Here is a 21,702-nt window from a genome sequence, read left to right as displayed (position 1 = left end):
TAATAGAGACTAATGCTGGTGTGTGTGTTTGTGTGTGTGTGTTTGTGTGTTAGTTTCTTTGAGGAGGAAAAATCTGCTGAAATCAGCTCATTTAGAAACTTTTGTGGAATCAAACAAATGAAGCTGCAGATGTAAAATATAATCAACACAGGACTATTTCCTTCAAACACACACGTACATAATATATAAATATATATAGTATGAGTGCTCCACTTCTTCTCTGGTATTTGATGTGGTGAATCAAAGCGTCGGCCTCTTTGCTGATGTGTCTTCAGGGTAATCGCTGCAGCAAAGACACTCAGGTCTGAAAATGCTTTTAAACTGTAACACACATTTTATTTTAATTTTTTAAAGCGGATGCACAAAACTGCTTCGGCCAGAGAAGAAGAAATATCCCCCCCTCCTTCCTCTCACAAACCCAGTGTAGTCCATAGAAAAGCATGAGAGCGGTGGTGGTGGTGGGATGAGAAGGGCAGTGGGATGGAATATGAAATATTTACAGAGCTTCTTCTCCTCAGCAGAGCGAGGGTGAAGCGGAGGGGAAAGTGAGATGTACTTAACTCGAGGTGTATTTTCTTTTCCAGGCTGAAGAGGAGGAGGAGGAGGTGGGGGAGGTGTGTGTGTGTGTGTGTGTGTGTGTGTGTGTGTGTGTGTGTGTGTGTGTGTGTGTGTGTGTGTGTGTGTGTGTGTGTGTGTGTGTGTGTGTAGCGACTCAGTAGATGAGCAGCTTCAGTTTTACAGAAGCATTAACATCAGAGGACGTAAAAGTACAAACCTTCTCTACTGCAGTAAAATGACTTAAATACTGATTCAGCATCTTTACTCCAGTTAAAGTTCAGGCTCTGAAATGTACTCAGAGTATAAGAGTAAGAAGTTTCTAACGACATATTATATTAATAAAGTTCAGAGACTATTTCACTGAACCACTGACTTCAAATCAGATAAAAACATCAAATAAAAACAGGTTAAATGTTGAGCATTGAAAATGTTCCAAGGCGACACACACACGTCTTCCCCCCCAAACACCTGCTTGACCAATAACAACTTTATTTTTATTTAATCAAATAACTAAAACCAAAGTTATCAGAAACATGAGCACTTGAACACACAACAGTGAGATACTCAACTCCCTAAACTGATCAAATGTAGTGAACGTCTACTTAGTTTGGTCCATGTCCCATCTGCTAACGTGGAGGAGGCTATACTGCAGCCAGCCACCAGGGGGCGATCCAGATGTTCTAACCTGTCTGTCTCTCTCTCCTGACAGAAGCTGGCGGTCAGAACTTGTCCTGTAGGGACGACCAAGCCGCTGTCTCTCATCAAGCCGCCCAGCCAGAGCATCGCCATCTCTGTGGTGCCGGCCAAGGCTCCCGTTTCCATGGTGACCGCACACATCAACGGACAGAAGGTGGCGAGTTCGGAGCCGCTGCAGACGTCCCCCATCAACCTCCAGACCGCCGGCAGGGTGGCGGCCACCGGAGTCCACACGTTCAGCAGCAGGAGAGCTGGGGAGCTGCCTCCGTCTCAGGTAACAGCTGGAACATCTGGAACATGTAGAACACCTGGAACATGTAGAACATCTGAAACATGTAGAACATCTGAAACATGTAGAACACCTGAAACATGTAGAACATCTGAAACATGTAGAACATCTGAAACATGTAGAACATCTGAAACATGTAGAACATCTGAAACATGTAGAACATCTGCACCATAACAAACATATATATCGATACAGATGTGAGCAGATTGTTTCACCTGTAAAACGTATCAACACAGTTACTGCAGATCAAAGGCTCAGTGTCTCTGGTCATGTGATCTCCACACGTGTTCTCTGGAGCTTGAGCCCACATACTTATCAAAGCCAAAGACACAGGAGGCGTGTGATTGGTTCAGAGTCAGTTTGTGTAGCTGAGTGAAGCAGAAACGACTTCCTGCTTGTTTCCAGGTCCGGTTGGTGGTGAACCTGTCAGCCTGTGATCCCTGTGTGTGGATGTAGGTTCATGAAACAACTCAAATATACTGACGCAGCAGATCAACACTCGGGTGTTCTATCATGTGACGTGAACACAGTGAGAGAAAGTGTCAGATAAACAGAAGAAGTTTCATTTCTTGGTCTGTTAGGATTCAGGCCACAGTCTGTTCTCCTCCCGCTCTGTATTCAGCTCCATCCCCCCCGTCAGCTCACAGCCAGGATCAGCCTCAGCTCTGGCAGCCTGCGCACTTTGACTGTAATTGTACGACCCTGCAGAGAGAGGAGGGCCGAGCCCGGGGCCCTCGGGCTCCTGGTTCATGATCCATGAGTCTGTGCAGCAGATTCTGTCCATCGACGCGACTCACGTACGATGGAACGTGTTTGTTTTCATGTTTCTGTAGAGAAGGAAAAACTGAAACGAGTTTTCATTTATCAAATCATTTAAAGTGAAATAAAGCCCAGATGTGTTTTTATAGTTTTCACATCATGACCTGACTCCTCGAGGTCTGGGAAGAAAAGCTGCTGTGACTCCCCCCGTCGTTCAGCCGTCATCTGGACACATTCCCTCGCTCTCCTCGGCCTCTCTCGCCCTCTCTGTCGGACGGTGGGGGTGGGGGGGTGGGTCTTTATGACTGTATTGTTCAGTCTGAACGCTCCTCACCCAGCTGCTCACCCGTTATCACAGAGCAGTAAAAAGAAAATCCTCTCACAGGCTTCTGCTCGTTTCTCACCTCCGCCAATCCAGAGTCATAAAAGCTTGGCCAATCAGAGGCCACACGCAGAGGAGGTGTATGTGTGTGTGTGTGGGGTCCTCTCGACCACCTGGCTGCTAATTTGGAGATCAATAATGAGGTGTAATGGGTTTGATGCTCCGCACGAGTGCACAAGTTAAAGCTGCATTGTCCCAACACGTCAGTGAGAGCAGCTGCAAACAAGAGGAACACGACTCAGGGACATGAACTTTTTACAAATTCAGTTTGGATTTTAATCTCTGTGTTTACATGTTGAGGATGAAGGTGAATGTGTCAAGGACAGAAAACTCAACTTATCTGGAAACAAACAGCTCATGGCTTTATTTTGTAGGAGAACATAGGAAAGGTTCAAGTGAGTGTTCATCTAGTGATAAACAAAGAGTTTGTCTTCGTCTGTGAGAGGTGAAGCTTCAGATGTTCTGGATCTTCTCCTGCAGCCTCCTGGTAAAACGTCTGTAACACGTCAGAGTGAGTCCATGTGAGGAAACAGCAGGACAATGTGTGGAAGCTTCCCAGAGAGCGAGTGGACGTGTTGATGAGGTTTCTAACACGTGACGGACGTGAAACTGGAAGAACACAAAGATCTCAGGACGAAGAAGAGGAGCCGTACACGTAGAAGACGAAGACGTCAACTTGGAAACACGAGGAGGTTCCAGAGCTTTTGGCGATGAGGGCCGACGCCGGTGTGGATGAGCTGTAAACAGGTTCAGTTGTGTTAGCGCCCGTTAGCTTGACGCGCTGGAACAAACAGAAGCTTGGTTGAATCTGTCTGAGAATCTGCTGCTTTAACGTTGATCCTGCTTCTGTGTCGGGGCTCTTCATCCCGCCGCCCTCAGAAGACTTCTTCATCCTCTTTAAACAGCTGCCAAGGTCGTCTTCGCCATCCGCCTCCGAGTCTCATCAGAGCTGGAGGACGGTGAGACGTCTTCAAGCAGACGATTTCCCTCTCAGAGCTCAGAGCAGCTAACGACGGAGGAAATGGTGGATGAATCCGTTCAGTCCAGAACGCAACAGACACTTTAATTCATCAGGAACCTGAGAACACACACATTCGTGTTTCAACGTCTTCATCTCCGATTCAGTTCTTAATACATTGATGTGAACTAGTTTGAATTCAAGCTGAGACTTTAACGTTAAATCTATTATTTGAAATCGCTGCCATCTTGCTTTTTGAGGCCATTTGGATTCATGGAGGAGGAGGAGTTTAAGACCTGCACTGCAGCCAGCCAGCAGGGGGTGGTCCAGATGTTTGAAGGCTCCGTCTGAAAGTTCCAAGCAGGGAACTGGAACAAGACTTGACTCTTCAGGACGTTCTGTTTGTTCCTCATAAGGTTTCAGGATGATAAACAGGTTCTGATGCACGGGACGTTCCACTGGTCCATGAGGAGCAAGCTCCAGCTGATGAAGGTGGTTGAAGACGTCCTGCAGAACTTTGAATGCTCCCTGATGAAGTTTTAAAAACCTGTCTCCTACATCACAGGACAGATAAACACAAGGAGGCGTTTGGGTCCTGGAGAAGATTTTATTATCAGAGTTAAATCACGTTTTCAGACTCTCTCTTTTATAAAAGTAGGTTTTTGCAGCTTTAGTGCAGATGTTGTTTTCTCCGTCTTGTTCTTCTTGAATCCAGATTGTTTGAGTCAGGATCAGGTTTATTTTGAACTTGTTAGAATAAAGAACAGTGATGTTGTTGTGAAGTCAGTTTATCGTCCTGCAGCTCAGAGCATGAATGAAATGAAAAGATTCTTTATACACCTTCATGCTGAAGATGGGTGTGTGTGTGTGTGTGTGTGTGTGTGTGTGTGTGTGTGTGTGTGTGTGTGTGTGTGTGTGTGTGTGTGTGTGTGTGTGTGTGTGTGTGTGTGTGTGTGTGTGTGTGTCAGGGCTGACAGAGCCTCAGGCAGCGTCCTCTGCTGGCGGCTGCAGGAACAAACACCTCAGAGTTAGAAGTCGAGTTTCTGTGGCTTCACATTTTCATCCAGATAAATCAAATCATTTATAGTTTATCAACAGATTTGTTTCCATGGAAACTTCAACACAATGAATTCAAGTCAGAGTTATTTATAGCAAATTAAAAACTACAGGAGTTTAACCAAAGTGTTTTACAATCATGGAAAAAGGAAATAACACAAACATGGAGGAACGTTTGAGAAATAGAATCTGTAGAAAATAAAAAAACAGTTGAAAGATAAGTTATAAAAGACAGTTACAGCAGTAATGTTGAACTTATGGTTGTTTGATGAAGGGAAATGTAAAATGCATAACTGACTGTGAGAATCTACCTCCATGATTTAATCTTCACATTTTCAAGATGGACGACTCGAGTCCTTCTGGTTGTGTCGTGTTTTCAAACGAGAGCTGAAACAGAATCGGGCCGAGTCGGTCCGAGTTGTGTGTTTAGCTTTAGCTTAGCACAAAGACTGGAAACAAAGGGAAACCGTTAGCATGGTTCCATCCTCAGTCGGCCTCATCAGAAAGCATGAGGCACTTTCATGTGTTTCCAGTAAATACACAGCTCCCTCCTCTGTGAGGGGGGGTGGAGTGTTTGCTGCAGAGCTGCCGTCTGTCACTCAACGTGTGGACTTTAGAATTTAAAAGAAAGAACAATCATAAAATAAGAAACAGTTTCATGGTTTGTTAACGGCCGCCACTGGAGAGGAGGAGGAGGAGGAGGAGAGACGAGCTCGGGTTTGGAGGAAAAGAAGCAGCAATTACGAAAATGAAAGACCCTGCACTGCAAGAATTTTCATCTCTGCAGTTTCCATGGGAACAGGCCTCGGCCGCCTCCTCCCCCCGCCTCACTGAGCGGCTGCAGCACAATACAAAGAAATGAAGGGAGGGGAGGGGGAGACCAGAGGGGGGAGGAGAAAGTTTCCTTCATTTCATTTTTCAGATTTTCAGACGAGCAGATGAGAGGTCGAGACGACGCAGGGAAACTAAGAGTCTGAGAGAAAGTTAGAGACGAGGATGAGGAATGTTTTTAATACTAATGATTAAATCACCGAGCAGAGTAATCAGCAGTAATTTCTTGATTCAGACTTGATTCTCAGTCTGATTGTGTCCTCAGTCTCTCTCGGCTGTCTGTCCAGCACACAGTCGTTTATGTGCCGCTCAGACGTTAACGTCAGCGCAGGTTTGACCTTGGAGCTGAATCGATGTCAGCTGATCTACAGCCTGAACGCCAACATCAGGTCTGAGCTCAGAACCAGGAAGCTGCTGCAACTGGAAAGTAAACAGCTTGATAAGAATCTAGAAGAGCTCAGTGTTCAGCAACGTTGAGATTTACACACGGTGTTAAACACACATGTTTAAATCTCAACGCTACTAAATCACGTTTTTAATTATTCTTAAGTTTTTAGTTTTTAGAAAAACTGTCTTTGTGTTACTTTCATACGAGACACCACCACCAGATGGCACCAGAGGGATCCTGTACGCAACGAAAAATACATAAAAATATAAAGAGGCGTGGCCTCGTGTTTGCTGCTAGCCGTTTCAGAAATAATGTAAAATATGTTTTAATTTCTGTTGTTGAAAAATTCAGTTTTTAATAAAGAACACATTTTTAAAACAGATTTGTAAGATACATGTACAAATAAACAAGTCCAAAAATCTGAGACCACTTTTCTATTGACTTAAATTGAGTGTTTTATAAAACACTCAATTTAATGAAACAACCAAAATGTTTTTTAAGACAGGATTAAAAATATAACTTACATTCATATTATTGTCTTAAAAAATGGTTTAAAGTTGTAGTTTGTAATTGATAAGTTGCTGATCAGCTTTGGGGTCAGATTAAAACAAATAAACACAAACTGCAGAGACTCAGGCTTCAGCTGCTTTTACTTTATTTCCAAAGCGACGTGTGCAGAGAGAGGACGAGACTCTGCTCTGACTGGTGATGAGGAAACTGGTTTAATGCAGGATTTCAGTTTCCTTCAGGAGGTTTAGTGAAGCTCAGAGTTCCATCAGAGGTTAAACTGAATTAAATCTGTGTTAACGTCGCCTGCAGCCGACAGAGATTCTGAGACTCACTGAGTCTCTACAGGAATTAAACTGAATCTGTTTCTCTTCATCAGAAAACTCCAACGCTGCAGAATAAAGAGACTCAACACGTCCTTTAGTCTCGGCTCAAACCTCAGGATTCATTCCACCGGCTCAGATTGTTCTACTTGATGATAAACGTGGATCTCCAGTAGTGTGGAGCACAGTGGGGCTCCCCTTGTGGTGGATGTTGGTTACTACAACAACAGAATGATGTGTTTCAGGTTAAATCAGAAGCTGCTTTAATTTCTGTAGGAGACTCGGCAGTGTGACGTCAGTGCAGATGTTTGAACAGCTGCACATGTGTAACTGGTGTAACTGGTGGGTTCGTTTCAGATGCTGGGAACTCTCACTGCTGTGCCCATCAAGGTGCCTCAAGTCAGCTCCCTGCACCGGCTGGCAGGACAAGCAGCCACTGTGCTACCTCAGGTAACACACGCACACACACAGTCACACACACACACACACACACACACACACAGTCACACACACACACACACACACACACACACACACACACACACACACACACACAGTCATACACACACACACACACACACACACACACACACACAGTCACACACACACACACACACACACACAAACACACACACACGTGCACACAAACACACACAGTCACACACACACACACAGGCACACACACACACACAGGCACACACACACACACACACACACACACACACACACACACACACACACACAGTCACACACACACACACACACACACAGTCACACACACACACACACACACACACACACACACAGTCATACACACACACACACACACACACAGTCACACACACACACACACACACACACACACACACACAGTCACACACACACACACACACACACACACACACACACACAGTCATACACACACACACACACACACACAGTCACACACACACACACACACACACACAGAGTCACACACAGCCACACACAGTCATACACACACACACACACACACACACACACACACAGTCACACACACACACACACACACACACAGAGTCACACACAGCCACACACAGTCATACAAAGACACAGTCACACACACACACACAGTCACTCACACACACACACACACAGTCAGTCACTCACACACACACACACACACACACACTCACAGTCACTCACACACACACACACACACAGTCAGTCACTCACACACACACACACACACACACACTCACAGTCACACACACACACACACACACACACACACACAGGTCACACACACACACACACACACAGTCATACACACACCACACTCACACTCACAGTCACACACACACACACAGTCACACACACATACACACTCACACAGTCACACACACACACACAGTCACACACAGTCATACACACACACACAGTCACACACACACACACCACACTCACAGTCACACACACACACACACACACAGGGGGCGCCTGGTTTTATAATGGAACTCATCAGCTGTTATAAAACAACTCTCAGTTTCAGAGTTCATCAAGTGAAGTTTTATTAAACTGTTTATTTGTTTTATTTTGAAAGTTCAGATGTATTTCAGTGAATGTTGAGAGAAGAAGGTTTGATCCTGTCGGAGCGCACAGTGGTTACTATGGTAACCTGCATAGAGACAGATCTTCAGATCATGTAAAAGAGAGACGGGACCAGTCTAAGTTTAGTTTCAGGTCCTGAAGCCGTCGGAGTCATTAACAGTTTCTCGTGGTCGTTGTGCAGGTCAGGCCAAAGACCCAGATCCCGGACAGCCTTCCCCACAGCCCCTGTCAGGAGCTGCAGCCGCTCAGCCTGCAGAGGGCCACCGCCGTGGTCAGTCCCAAGAGCCAGGGCCCCACCCTGCCCACCGCCAACAGCACCTTCAGTCCCGACCACCAGCCCAACGGCCAGAGCGACGCCTCGCCGCCCCCGGCCCCCCCCCATGGCCCGTCGGGGGGCCCAGACTCCAGCAGTCCGGCCCAGCACGCCTCAGCCGGACCCGGCGTGGCGTACGCCATCATTGCCGCTTCTCCCGCCACAGGAAACGGAGTGTCCGCTGTCAGCGAGGCCGTCAAGGTGCAGCCACTGTTCTTCAGAGCTGAAATAATTCACTGATCAGACGTCAGTGACGGCGAAGAAATGATCAACACTTTGATTTAAAGTCACATTTATAACAGAACATTTATAAAATGATTTTAAATGATTTAGTCAACAAAATTGAAACCAGCCTTTATTTTGAAGGATGATGACTGACGTGCTTCTTTTAAACGTCACAGATTTAAAACTTTTTTGACACAGAAAAATACTTTTATTTTGAAAGAGAAACTTATTATTAACAGGTTTAATAACGATTCAGTTTTGTGAAATTTCTTTTGATTTAATATTTAGATACATTTTAGAAAATGATTCCTAAGTTTTATCTCACTAATTCTGTGTGTTTCTGTGTTTCCAGGTGATAATAATCCAGCCGCAGGCCCCCAGCAGCACTGAGGGGCCCCCGGGGGCCCAGGCTGACCTGCCGCCACAGGAGGCTCCGCCCACTCCCAAGTCCCCGTCGCAGAAGAAGGACGAGGACCCCGAGGTGAGAAAACCTCAAACTGATTAATGAAGCGACAGCGACGCTCTGACTCTTTGCAGCTTCGCTAACGTCTTCTCTGCGTCTCTGACAGAAAATCTCCTTCATGGTCGCGCTCGGCCTCGTCACCACAGAACATCTGGAGGGTGAGTTCGCGTTCAGGAGCTCCACTCTTATTCACATGATGTGAAAAGTTTGAAAAGTTACATGATAATTCATCAGTAAGAAAGAAAACGTTTGTTTCTGTTTTTATTAAATGATTATTTTGTGTGTTTTGTTTGAGCAGAAATTCAGACGAAGCGACAGGAGAGGAAGAGGCGAAGCACGGCCAACCCGGCGTACAGCGGCATGTTCGAGCCCGAGGTCAGAGAAGTACTGATGACAGATTCAACTTTCACTTCACAGATTCAACTTTCACTTCAGAGATTCAACTTTCACTTCAGAGATTCAACTTTCACTTCAGAGATTCAACTTCACTTCAGAGATTCAAGTTTCACTTCAGAGATTCAACTGTGTCGTGGAAACAAGTCGCACATTTTAAACTGATGTTCTTGTTTCTGCAGCGTAAACGACTGGCGTCACATTACCTGAACAGCGCCCTCTTCCTGTCAGCACGAGGTAAAACACGTTCAACTTTATTCAGAACTGAAATTATCATTTCAATTAATTATCCAAAAACTTATTAAAGAAGAATAAAACTTTTTTAACTTTCATACATGAACATGTTTTTAAGAAAGAAAGAAAAAACTGAAATCTGCTTGAGAAGAAAAAAGAGTAAAAGCTTCAGCAAACAGATAAAAAAACGAGTCTAGAAAATAAAAACTAATAAAATAAAACTAATAATTCAATTACTTCTGCTTCTGTTGAGGCTCCGCCCACACTAACACACCTGAAAACATGTCACATGACCTTTGGCTGGTCATGTGATGTAAACAGGAAGTAGTGTTGACTCATCTTGAAAGTCAATAAATAGTAGACTAGTGGTTAGGAAAGGAGATGATTTAGTGGTTAGGAAAGGAGATGATCTAGTGGTTAGGAAAGGAGATGATTTAGTGGTTAGGAAAGGAGATGATTTAGTGGTTAGGAAAGGAGATGATTTAGTGGTTAGGGAAGGAGATGATTTAGTGGTTAGGAAAGTAGATGATTTAGTGGTTAGGGAAGGAGATGATTTAGTGGTTAGGAAAGGAGATGATCTAGTGGTTAGGAAAGTAGATGATTTAGTTAGGGAAGGAGATGATCTAGTGGTTAGGAAAGGAGATGATCTAGTGGTTAGGAAAGGAGATGATTTAGTGGTTAGGAAAGTAGATGATTTAGTGGTTAGGGAAGGAGATGATCTAGTGGTTAGGAAAGGAGATGATCTAGTGGTTAGGAAAGTAGATGATTTAGTTAGGGAAGGAGATGATCTAGTGGTTAGGAAAGGAGATGATCTAGTGGTTAGGAAAGGAGATGATTTAGTGGTTAGGAAAGGAGATGATTTAGTGGTTAGGGAAGGAGATGATCTAGTGGTTAGGAAAGGAGATGATCTAGTGGTTAGGAAAGTAGATGATTTAGTTAGGGAAGGAGATGATCTAGTGGTTAGGAAAGGAGATGATCTAGTGGTTAGGAAAGGAGCCTTACCGTTGTCTGGTTCTTCCTCTGGTGTGTCCTGCTGCTTCACCTTTAACCTTTAACCTTTAACCTTTAACCTTTGCGTGTTGCCACTAACCTCTGCTCTGCTTCCATTCACACGCCAGACTCTGAGGATTTCTGCTGGAAGGTACGTCACATGACACCCACATGTTTTACTTTGGAAAACTTTCTAACATCTTTTATCACTAATTCTGAAAAGTTACAAAATATATTCAGCTCAAATTCTAGTGGATGAAAAGTAAAACAAAGTTTCTCAAACTTGGTGAAATTCAGAAAACAACAATTGAGCTTCTGAAGATTTTCAAGAAATCTAAAGTTTTTCAGAGTAAAATACGTCCAAATTTCAGTCTCATAACATATTCAGCTGCTGGGAACACGTCATATTAATTAATGTCTGTTTTTTATCTGATAGTTTTAAATATTTAACTTTGTCCAATAATACATTTAAATGTGAACTAATTTGTCATTTCACTGCTGCTGCTTCACATTTCACAGTTTTTATGTTTCTGACTCAACTTAAAAGTTTTAACGAAACAGAAACCTGTTATATTAAAGAAATATGAAATATTAAATCTGAATAATTTGGTGGTTAACCGGTGTTCTGGCGCCCCCTCAGGAGGACGTGGAGCATGACGACCACTGTGCCATCTGTAAGGAGGACGGAGAACTGCAGCTCTGCCACAACTGCCCCCGAGCCTTCCACCCCCACTGCCTCCAGCCGCCCCTCAGAACCCCCCCCAGGGGCCCCTGGTACTGCCCCAAGTGTCAGAAGAAGGTACTGCACCTATTACACTGACGTCAGTGGTTGTTTATTTTAACTGAAGAAGAAAAGATGAAAAGTTAGTTTCATTCACAGAGTTAGCTTAGCTTAGCATAAAGACTGGAAACAGATGGAAACAGTTTCCAAGATCTTTCTCTAATTTAAACAATCGAACAGTTTAAAGAGAAAAAGAGACGAACACAGATGATGAAGATGATGATGATGATGATGATGATGTCGTCTGCTCCTCAGGTTTTGAACAAAGAAAACATGTCGTGGCCTCAGAACTTTGTTCAGTCCTACGTTACACACAAGACGGGTGAGAACGAGCATCTGTCTTCACATGAGTGTGTGTGTGTCGTTTTATACATGCTCTGATGAAGTGTGTGTGTGTGTGTGTGTGTGTGTGTGTGTGTGTGTGTGTGTGTGTGTGTGTGTGTGTGTGTGTGTGTGTGTGTGTGTGTGTGTGAGCAGTGAGGCAGGAGGAGAAGCGACGACTCCTGAGAAGAAACAACGAGCTGAAGAAAGAATGTGCTCATCTGGAGGAACAAGACGAACAACTCAACCAGACGCTGAAGGTAAATACACACACACACACACTCAGACACACACACACACTCAGACACACACACACACCAAACGGGTCTTTTATCTGATGAATCCTGAACAATGAAGTCGTAGATCAGCTGATTTGACCACAGTTGACAGCAGCCTGAGGTCATGTGACTGTGAAAGACAGGAAGTGACTGTGTTGTTTCCGCAGCAATGTCAGGACGTGAGGGAGCGACTCCTCGATCAGCAGAGAGACACTCACGCGTCGCTCGACCGCCTCAAGGCTCTCATCAGGCTGATCCAGCGCGACCAGCTCATCCAGGTCACCATGACGACCACGGCCACCATCGCCGCCTCCTTGCTCTCCCAGTCCTGGATCAAACCCACCAGCACCAGCACCGCCACCCCGGGGCCGTCGGACACGCCCCTGCAGAAGAACCACGCCCACAGCCAGGACAATGTCAACAACTAGCCCCGCCCCCTGCGGTCGTCGAGGACGGTGATTTCTTTCAAAGTTTCCAACCATCTTTTCTCCGAGAGCCGAAACAAACTGAGCCTCGACCCTCCACTCGATTCAAGTATTTTTTAAAATCCAACACCTACAGTGCTTACGAGATTTCTTTCTTTTTTTAAGTTCTTTTCTATTTATTCATGTTCTTGGCCTTAATGTATTTATTACAAAACGTTAGACGACTGAGCCGTCGCAGGAAACCAGGAGTTTTTCTGCGCGCTCCGAAAGATATTTCCCTTTTTTAACACAGGTATAATAACTGTTCTGCGCTTAGCGAGAGAGAACGGTCGAGTTCGTCGTAGAGGAAGCAAGCGAGCGTGGATGCAAGTGAACGACTGTACATTGATATATCTGAGTAGATGTTTGTTCTCATTCTCCTATGAACAATGTTTTTTGCCATAATAATTCAGGAAGATGTTTCATGGTGTATGTAAACGAGCCTTCAAACAAAAACAGAGAATAACTTTTTTTCAGTATTAATAGAGTTAAAGTCAAAGAAAAAAGTATTTAAGATAAAACTACAGAAATTAGCATTTCTAGTGGAGATTTTAGTATTTTCATGCTGATGCCTGTTGATAAATGTAAGTTTGGAGTATTCAAAGGGATCACTGTACATATGTTGTATTATTATTATGATTATTATGATTATTAATATCATCATCGCAGGTTTTCTTGGTTGTCAAACATCTGAAACTGAAGCGAGTCGCTGTTTGTAAAACTGACGAAACAAGAACATGAGTTTGATTAAGATTTAAATTCATTAGTTTTTCATTTATTTGGTCGACGTTTATTCTTTGAAGGAGACATATTCAGGTGGATCATTTTAATAAGTGTAAAATGTTCTAATGTTTAAAAGCCAGCAGCAGGAGAACAGAGTGAAAGTTTAAATTCACTAAAACACACGAGAGGAGAGAAACCGTGAAAAACATCTTATGTCTCCTTTAAATCTAAAACGTGATTTCATACGTTTTTCCTCCTTTTCTTCTGAAAGGTGAAAACGTTTCCGTGTTAAATTTAGATTTGATGCTTTTCAGTAATTTCCTTGTTTCTGCTTCTAAAAAGAAGAATCAGCTCATTTTCTTGTTTGAGGAAACAAACAGTTCAAACCTCCAGTTTGGTTTGTTCCCAGCTGCACTCGAACACAACACGTCGACGCCTGAGTTCAGTCCACGTGCGATGCATCCGCTCACCCCCCCCCCCTTTAACCAGTATAGAAAATATGCCAAAAACTCTTTGTTTTTGTACTGGGATCGTTCATCACAATGTCCATTGTGCTTTTTCCCTCCTCCCTGCCTGTTTTATATTTTTGGCGTTGAATCTTTTTTTACTGGTGTTTCGGAGCGTTTCCACGGTGACGAGCCTGTGAACCGACAGATGAACACTGCCTCAAGTACAAATCCTCTCAATCCAGGGTTTTCGTCTTTGTTTGCGTCATTTTGTAGAAACCAGTCACTCACACATGGGACAACTCTGTCAAACTGCAACAACACTTTGACTGTCGGTGGACGAGCAGGACGCAGAGGACGGCGTCCCGGTTACAAGACGAACAGAACCAGGGCGCCGCCGTCACGTCTCGCTCGCTCCACCGATCTCACTAGTCTTCCTGCTGGTCCAGAGAGGTTCCGTCTAAATGTTGAAAACGTAGATTTAGTCCATTTTTTATTTGCTGTGGTCGCCACAGTGGAGGTGCAGCTCTCTGACACCTGCTGATGCACAAACATGAACAAATGGTGGAAATAATTCAGAGGAAAATGCCTTTATCAAGAAAAGAGAAAAGACTTGTGATGTTAGAGATGATTTTATTTGAATTGCATCATATCCTGATCGTGTGTTTGTTCTGTGACGTATCGAAGATGCTGAACTGATCCGTGTCGTTGGAGAAACTTTGTCTGCATAGAAATTAAATCCTGGTTCAACAAGTCCGACTCAAAGTTAAACTAATAACTATATCATGATAATATTCCTGAAGAAATCCACGTTAAACATGAACCAGATCGTCCAACACGTCGTGTAGAGGACGATCGGTGAAGCGACTTCACGAATCTGAGACTCCGACGATTCTTCTGCTTGTTTTAATCAAACTGAGGCTTCGAGTCCAAAATGTCTCCAAACTATATCAAAAGTAAAACCAAGCTTTTTAAAACTTTGTCTGACAGAAACAGATTCATTCAAACTTTAACTGTCTAAATTTAAACCGATTCTACACGTAAACAAACTCTGAACCTGAAATCTGTTTTACTAAACTCCTCTAATTTAAAGGTTCACTGACCTCGAACTCTCGACTACGACAAATAAAATAGAAACGTTTAAAGTCCGAATACGGATCCTGGTGTTTGAACAAAGTCTGAGTCAAGGTTTTAAAGTAGTTTGTTAATTATCAAGACGAATATAAAGACGTCAGACATTTTGTTTTGTTCGGATCAGAAGCTCAAAACAAAGTTATAATAAAGAAACATATAAAAACTGTGGGAAACTTTCGGTTGAAGAAACAAAAGTTATTTATCAGCTGCTTGTTTCTTCTCCAGCTCGGTTTGTGGTTCACTTGCCTTTTAGACGAATGGAGTCCTGATCAGTGAGCAGCTGCTTCCTGTCGCTGCGACGCCACGTGATGCAGTTTGAGTTTCACCTGAGCTGCGAACGCTCCAGGTGACGTTAAAAAAACCATATCAGCGCTCTGTCACATCGACCCCGCCCCCTTCAGACCCCGCCCCCTGGAAATTAACCGTTAAAAAAGGCCCCTCCCATCACCCGCCCCCGACCTCGTCATCCATTTCTAGAAATCTTCTCCGGGAGAAACTGTGCAGTGCTTAAACAGATCTATTTTAATACACAACTCAACATTTGAACAAATAAGAAAAAAGACGTAGAACATTTTTATATTCTTTTATCAAGGAGCAAAAAAAAGAACAGAACATTTCTATCGTTTGCTGGTTCTGCATTCTGACTCTTTGTATGATTTACGCCACAAGGAGGCGCCGACACGACGAGGGCGTTTAGATGGAAATGAAAATGTCTGTTGAAGTAGAAGTTTCTTTGTCAAGGGGACTGTCCAGTGGATAGTGTGTATAGGAAAGTGTTTGTCTTAAATATGCCAATGTAGTTTTTTCTTCTTTATGATGCATTAAAAACTTGATGGATGGACGTTGGTAAATGGTTAAAGAGTAGTCTCACTTTTTTGTACCAAGTTCTTACAAAAAATTGAATCATTAATAAACAAATTCAAGAACAAAACCTTTGATTCCAGTGAGTTTTTGTCTTTTACACAGAATTAAGATCAAATGTTCACTTCAATAAAAATCTCTGACCTCGACAAACACGTTTTGAAGTGCATTTTGGTATTAAAAAGGTCAAAGGTCACCGTTTCCAGACATTAACTATCACATTTCCTGGTTTGATTTATTAGGACTCAAACCAGAAGCTTCTGTTCTGCTGAAACGTGAATTCAAAACATTAATAAATGACTATTTATTTATTTAAAGGCATGTTTTGTTTTTACTGTTTATGACTGGACGTTGTCAGAATGAAATGTGGGTGGAGAAGGTGAAGAAAACAAGCAGCTCTAACACCTGAAATACAAAGAACTAACAAGCTCATAGCAGCGCGACAGTGAAACATCAAATCCTCCGAGTGGAGGGTTCAACCTCTGGAGACAGCGGCTGAGGAGGGTTCAGTCAATCTGCTCTTTTTCAAGCTAAAGGTCAAAGCATCCTGAGAACAGACTTTATTCAGTCTGACACAAAGCAGATCTTTATAAATGTAGGGAAACGTGTCCGTGGATCCAGAGCTGCACCGACCTGCTGCGTCAGGGCGCCACTTCTCCAGCCGCACGGCGAGAAGCGAACACGGTGTGGAAATGTTCGATGAGCAGCTCGGTGAAGATGTTGATGGGCGTCAGAGCCGTGAGGGAGATGGAACCATGACGAGGCCAAACCAGGTTCACCCCGAACACACACGACAAGTTGGACGCACTCATCTTGTTAATGATGCTCTCCTGAGACACCTGAGACGACCAATCACAGACGGTTTCATCATCGATTTCCCACAAACACGTTAAATCAACAGAATAAAACCAAGAAGTACTGATGACTTCAAACACGTGCAACAACGAGTTCGTGACACGTGACTGAAACTGAGTCTTTACGATGTTTAAACCTTGAACGATTGTGATCAGATCAGATTAGATCAGATTATATTAAATCAGATCAGATTATATCAGACTCACCATGTGGAGGAAACTCAGCAGAAACTTCACCACGATGAAATTAGGTTCAGGAAGACTTTCAACAATCTGTTTACACCTCGTCACTCGGAGGATGTTCTCCACATCTGAGACGCAGGAGAAAACGATTCATACATTAATATAAACTAGTTAATAAAGATTAATAAATAACTAATATAGATCATTTCTCCACGATGACTCACTGAGGATGTCCTGGACTTGGCTGTAGACTCGGAACGTGAGCACAGGTTCAGGAAGTTCTCTGAGAAACGTCTTCAGGATCACAGCCGGAACATGGACGTCACCGTAAAGATCAAAGTTCACAGGCTTCCCTTCAAGAATGATACAAATATATACGTGCATATTTATATATTAGAAAACTCTATAAATTGAGTGATTTATGAATCAAAACAAAGACAAACACACACATTATCGTCATTTGTTCTTTAAAACTCAGCTGATAGTAAAACAGACTCAGATCTTCACTTCCTGTTGCTGCAGGTAAAGACTCACCGAGGTTATAGAGTTTCTGAACGTCCTTAATGAGCTGAACACGAGCCGAGCGCCGGAAGAGTCCCTCTGTCCTCAGACCTGAGACACAGGGACAGAGACAATGAGACTAGAGACACAGACAAAGATACAAAGAGACACTGAGACAAAGAGACACTGAGACAAAGAGACAATGAGATCAGGAACAGTTGTGTAGACAAACTGCTCCACATACAGATATACACTTTGTGTGTTTGTCCTGTGGTGACGATCAGACTCGGGGGTGGCGGGTGTCTCACCGTTCTCCTTCAGGTATCGAACCGTCTGAAGCAGCACAGGAGGAATCAGCTCGTCCCGGTTCTTCTCTCTGATGCTTCAGACAAACACGTTCGACTAATGGATTAGTTTTGGATCAGTTGTGTGATTTTAATAAAAGCGTCAGTGAACAGACTCACTACTGAAGACTGACTCCAAACTGCTGAGTGGGCAGGGGGGGGCGGGGCGGCGGCGTCTTCACTGAGGGAGGGGCTCCGCCTTTCTGAGCCGCTCGTAACTTTTCATCATGTCTGAGAAAAACAGACAAATTATTATTCTGATTCAAATTAAAACTCACCGTTCTGTTTGTTGTTTGTTGTGACCGGTACCTGAGGTCGTACCTGAGGTCACGTGACCGGTACCTGAGGTCGTACCTGAGGTCACGTGACCGGTACCTGAGGTCGTACCTGAGGTCACGTGACCGGTACCTGAGGTCATGTCACTGGTACCTGAGGTCACGTGACTCGTACCTGAGGTCACGTGACTCGTACCTGAGGTCATGTGACTGGTACCTGAGGTCATGTGACTCGTACCTGAGGTCACGTGACCCGTACCTGAGGTCATGTGACTCGTACCTGAGGTCACGTGACTGGTACCTGAGGTCATGTGACTCGTACCTGAGGACGTCAGGCGGGACGATGAGCTGCTCGTAGTTCACGTGTTCTCTCAGTTCGTCCAGAAAGTTCACGTACGTCAACTTCTTCCCAAACTTGTGGCTGAAGGAAACAAAAGGAAACTGAGGAAGTGACGAGAGTTTGCGATTCGACAGGTGAGAAGTTTTCTACCTGATCAGAGGTTTGAAGATGTTCCAGAAGATTCGGATGAAGTTTGTGGGATGAACGACGTAAAGAGTTTTCAGGTTCTTCTTGTATCTGAAACAAAGTGAGGACTTTAGTTTAAGAACGTCTTCGGGTTCCAGGGAGAACAGCGAGGTGACGTACTTCCTGTCGAACTCGTTGTACGCTTCTCGTAACCACTTCATCGACGGCTTGTTGCTGCTCCTCAGACCGTGATGGAAATACACCAGGATGTAGTCCATCTCCACGTACTGGTCCAGCGTGAACTTCAGGTACCTGCACCACAGACAAGTTGTGAGTAACCGCTCTGCGTCACACGTGTGTTTCCTGCGTGCAGCCGGACTCGTGGACGTACTCGAGCAGCCGCCGGTGGTTCAGCTGGTGCGATGGAGGCAAACAGCAGCTGCTGAAGACGATCAACTTCCTGCCGTACTTGTCGTCTCCTGGAGACGGACGAGTTAGAAATAACTTTATTTAAACTCTTTGCATCCTCCACTGAAACAGTTTCTTATTGGTTGTGATGCAAGAAAAACAAAGATCCTGATTCCAAACAAACGTCAACGTCAGCAAATCTCAGTTCAATGGTTTTATGATAAATAATCTGAGAAGCTTTAGTCAGGAAATGTTTGAGACAAGTGACGAGTCGCGGGTTCGACTGACCTGAGACCTGGACGATGCCGTGTCGAGCCACGTCATAATACGGGTGGGAGGAGTCAGGAAGGACTGACGATGGAGCGTCTGTGACACACGTCTGATCTTCCTCCTCCTCCTCTTCCTCCCTCTGCAGCTCTGTCACAGTTAAACACAACAAAACGACAAGCAGACGAGAAGAAGCTGGAAAATTCACACAAATGATTTTAAACTGAAAACAGGAAGTCAAACGAGGAGTGAAACCTGGACGAGAAGATTCTGAACTAAAATTAATAAATAATAATAAATGAACATCACAGGTTGATTCAGAAACAAACGAGAAACAGACGATTCCATCAAAATGAAAACTCTCAGATCAAAACCTAATGTAACCTGATGATTTCATATAAAACCAGTTTATATTTTAAACACATGATTTAAATATAAAACCAGCTCAAACATGATTTCATATAAAACCAGTTTATATTTTAAACACATGATGATTTAAATATAAAACCAGTTCAAACATGATTTAATATAAAACCAGTTTATATTTTAAACACATGATGATTTAATATGAAACCAGTTCAAAACACATTCCTCTGATTATCAGACGCTGTTTTTTCTGAGGGAAGTTTCTTATAAACACAATCATCTGATAAGAGACAGGAAACAATCAGAGGGCAAGAGAACACACAACACAAACACACACATCCAGACCCACACAACACAACCAGTTCAACATGAAGACAGACCACAGAACCACACGCACACACAACAAAAAGACACACAACACAACCAGTTCCACATGAAGACACACACGTGTGTAACTTGTGTGTTTTTAAACTCACCAATGTCCGCGAGCTGCTCCAGGTCAGATGCTGACGTCATATCTGCGTCGTCCTGAAAGAGGAACGAGGGAATACGGATGATGACGTCACATTTTTAAACTCGCACCTGAGACATAAAACCTCGTTAATCGAACTAAGTGACGGTGTGACGTCACGAGTTTACCTGTCGAAGCGCCACGTGGTGTCAGAGGTTTAGATCAAACAAACAAACAGGAAACAAACAGGAAACAGCCAAATGAGCTCAGGTGAGTTTCAGAGTAAAAAGTGAAACTTCCTCAAACTGGAGCAGCGGCGGTCTGCGCATGTGCAGGAGGAGGAGGAGGAGGAGGAAACTATTTCTTTATTCAAATGATAACACATCTCTTTCATCTTCACATGTTCTCGACAGTCTTCTTTCGATTATATTCTGCAGAGATCAAAGGAGTCCCAGCTTCACAGGAACTTCAGCTGACATAGAAACAAGAATCTGCAGAAGAAGAAGAAGAAGAAGAGAAGAAGAGAAGAAGAGAAGAAGAAGACGAGCAAACAAAGAGAAGATCAGGTTGTGTTGCTGTAAAGTGGTGAAAACCTGACCCCTGCTGGACAGAAGTGGGAAGTACAGCAGCTCAGTGATGATGAACCAAACATTAGTTTCTGCAAAATGTTAAACTGAATTTATTTAATTGTCAGATTCTGAAAAGTACTGATTTCAACTCTCCGGCTGAAACTTGGGGAGTTGACACATTTTTACTGTTTTTACAGATGTGGAATTTTGAAATGTCAAAATGTCAGAATTTAATATTTTGTCAAATAAACAATAAAAGTTCCAAAGATATTAAATGTAAAATTATATAAAATAAAATATATGTCAGAAAAAAACAGTAACAACCAGAGAGATTTTCCACGTTTTTGCTAAAATCACAAAAAAAAGGATCAATTGTCAAGATGCGCTGATCTGAGCTAAATGCTAACATGAGCATTACAGTTTAATACTTAACACAAAGTACCAGACAATCATAATAATTCATTCTAATAATTCATAATTCAAGTATTTCAAGTTCTCTTTTTATTCCCTTGGATGTTTCCTGAAAACATGAAACACGTGGTTCAGTATTTCTGTATTGAAGGAAAATCAGGACGATAAAAACCAACAATGAATAGAAAATATGAACATTCAATCATCACTAGTCAGAACATTTTAGATCCTCGTTGTGCTTCAGTATTTTTTATCTTTTAAAATCTGTTTTGTATTTTAATTTTCAGGAAACAACAGATTAGTTCTCGTTTGCTTCTTATCAGCGTTCGACAGCCACAGTTCAGTTCAGTGTTTGTGTTCACGATGATAAACACGACACCGGGGACGAGACTGGCAACACAATCTGCTCCTATCAGCTGCACACAGACACACAACACGCAGACACACAACAACACAACACAGCCAGCAGACACACAACAACACAACCAGCAGGGACACAACAACACAAGCACCACACAGCAGAGTGTGTGTCTGAGGACATAAAAACAAAAAGGAGGTTGGATGTGGTTTTGTGTGATTATGTAAATGAGGGGGGGGGGGGGGGCAGGGATGTGACCCAAATATGAGGAAGAATAACGAGGAGT

At 43.4% G+C, this 21,702-nt stretch overlaps 2 protein-coding genes and 1 long non-coding RNA gene across 8 annotated transcripts in view; 2 read left to right on the top strand and 1 right to left on the bottom strand.

Annotated features, from left to right (window-relative positions):
- The window catches only part of phf21b (PHD finger protein 21B), a 53,238-nt gene extending 38,726 nt beyond the window's left edge, over positions 1-14,512 (top strand). For 2 of the 5 annotated variants that reach the window (XM_034578620.1, XM_034578624.1), the window contains exons 3-14: positions 1,268-1,528; positions 7,105-7,197; positions 8,519-8,851; positions 9,228-9,356; positions 9,445-9,496; positions 9,637-9,713; positions 9,914-9,968; positions 11,084-11,106; positions 11,596-11,754; positions 11,992-12,058; positions 12,214-12,317; positions 12,503-14,512. In XM_034578620.1, the coding sequence (XP_034434511.1) occupies positions 1,268-1,528; positions 7,105-7,197; positions 8,519-8,851; positions 9,228-9,356; positions 9,445-9,496; positions 9,637-9,713; positions 9,914-9,968; positions 11,084-11,106; positions 11,596-11,754; positions 11,992-12,058; positions 12,214-12,317; positions 12,503-12,763 (1,614 nt within the window). In that variant the 3' untranslated portion in view covers positions 12,764-14,512. The remainder of the gene's footprint in view (positions 1-1,267; positions 1,529-7,104; positions 7,198-8,518; positions 8,852-9,227; positions 9,357-9,444; positions 9,497-9,636; positions 9,714-9,913; positions 9,969-11,083; positions 11,107-11,595; positions 11,755-11,991; positions 12,059-12,213; positions 12,318-12,502) is intronic. The other 3 variants (XM_034578621.1, XM_034578623.1, XM_034578622.1) reach the window with 3 other exon arrangements.
- A 400-nt stretch (positions 14,513-14,912) lies between these two features.
- On the top strand, positions 14,913-16,082 carry LOC117757451. The gene is made up of 2 exons (XR_004613116.1): positions 14,913-15,131; positions 15,166-16,082. It is a non-coding gene; the product is annotated as an uncharacterized LOC117757451 (long non-coding RNA).
- Positions 16,083-16,239: 157 nt separating this feature from the next.
- On the bottom strand, positions 16,240-20,422 carry LOC117757447 (rho GTPase-activating protein 8-like). 2 transcript variants are annotated; one of them, XM_034578631.1, is made up of 13 exons: positions 20,267-20,419; positions 20,104-20,155; positions 19,283-19,411; positions 18,978-19,065; positions 18,767-18,898; positions 18,611-18,697; positions 18,443-18,541; positions 17,966-18,076; positions 17,810-17,883; positions 17,535-17,612; positions 17,225-17,353; positions 17,025-17,128; positions 16,240-16,802 (listed from the first exon to the last, which is right to left on the bottom strand). In XM_034578631.1, exons 2-13 carry the CDS (start codon positions 20,141-20,143, stop codon positions 16,605-16,607), a joined length of 1,269 nt encoding a protein of 422 aa, XP_034434522.1. In that variant the 5' UTR covers positions 20,144-20,155; positions 20,267-20,419; the 3' UTR covers positions 16,240-16,604. The 2 variants fall into 2 exon arrangements, with proteins under 2 accessions (XP_034434522.1, XP_034434521.1); XM_034578630.1 differs by having other exon boundaries at positions 18,611-18,898; positions 20,267-20,422.
- Between the last annotated feature and the right edge of the window lie 1,280 nt (positions 20,423-21,702).

The sequence above is a fragment of the Hippoglossus hippoglossus genome, chromosome 23, assembly GCF_009819705.1.
Source record: "Hippoglossus hippoglossus isolate fHipHip1 chromosome 23, fHipHip1.pri, whole genome shotgun sequence".
Classification (NCBI taxonomy): Eukaryota; Metazoa; Chordata; class Actinopteri; order Pleuronectiformes; family Pleuronectidae; genus Hippoglossus; species Hippoglossus hippoglossus.
The sequence above is the reverse complement of the archived record's forward strand: the minus strand, read 5'-3'. Positions and strand labels throughout refer to the sequence as shown.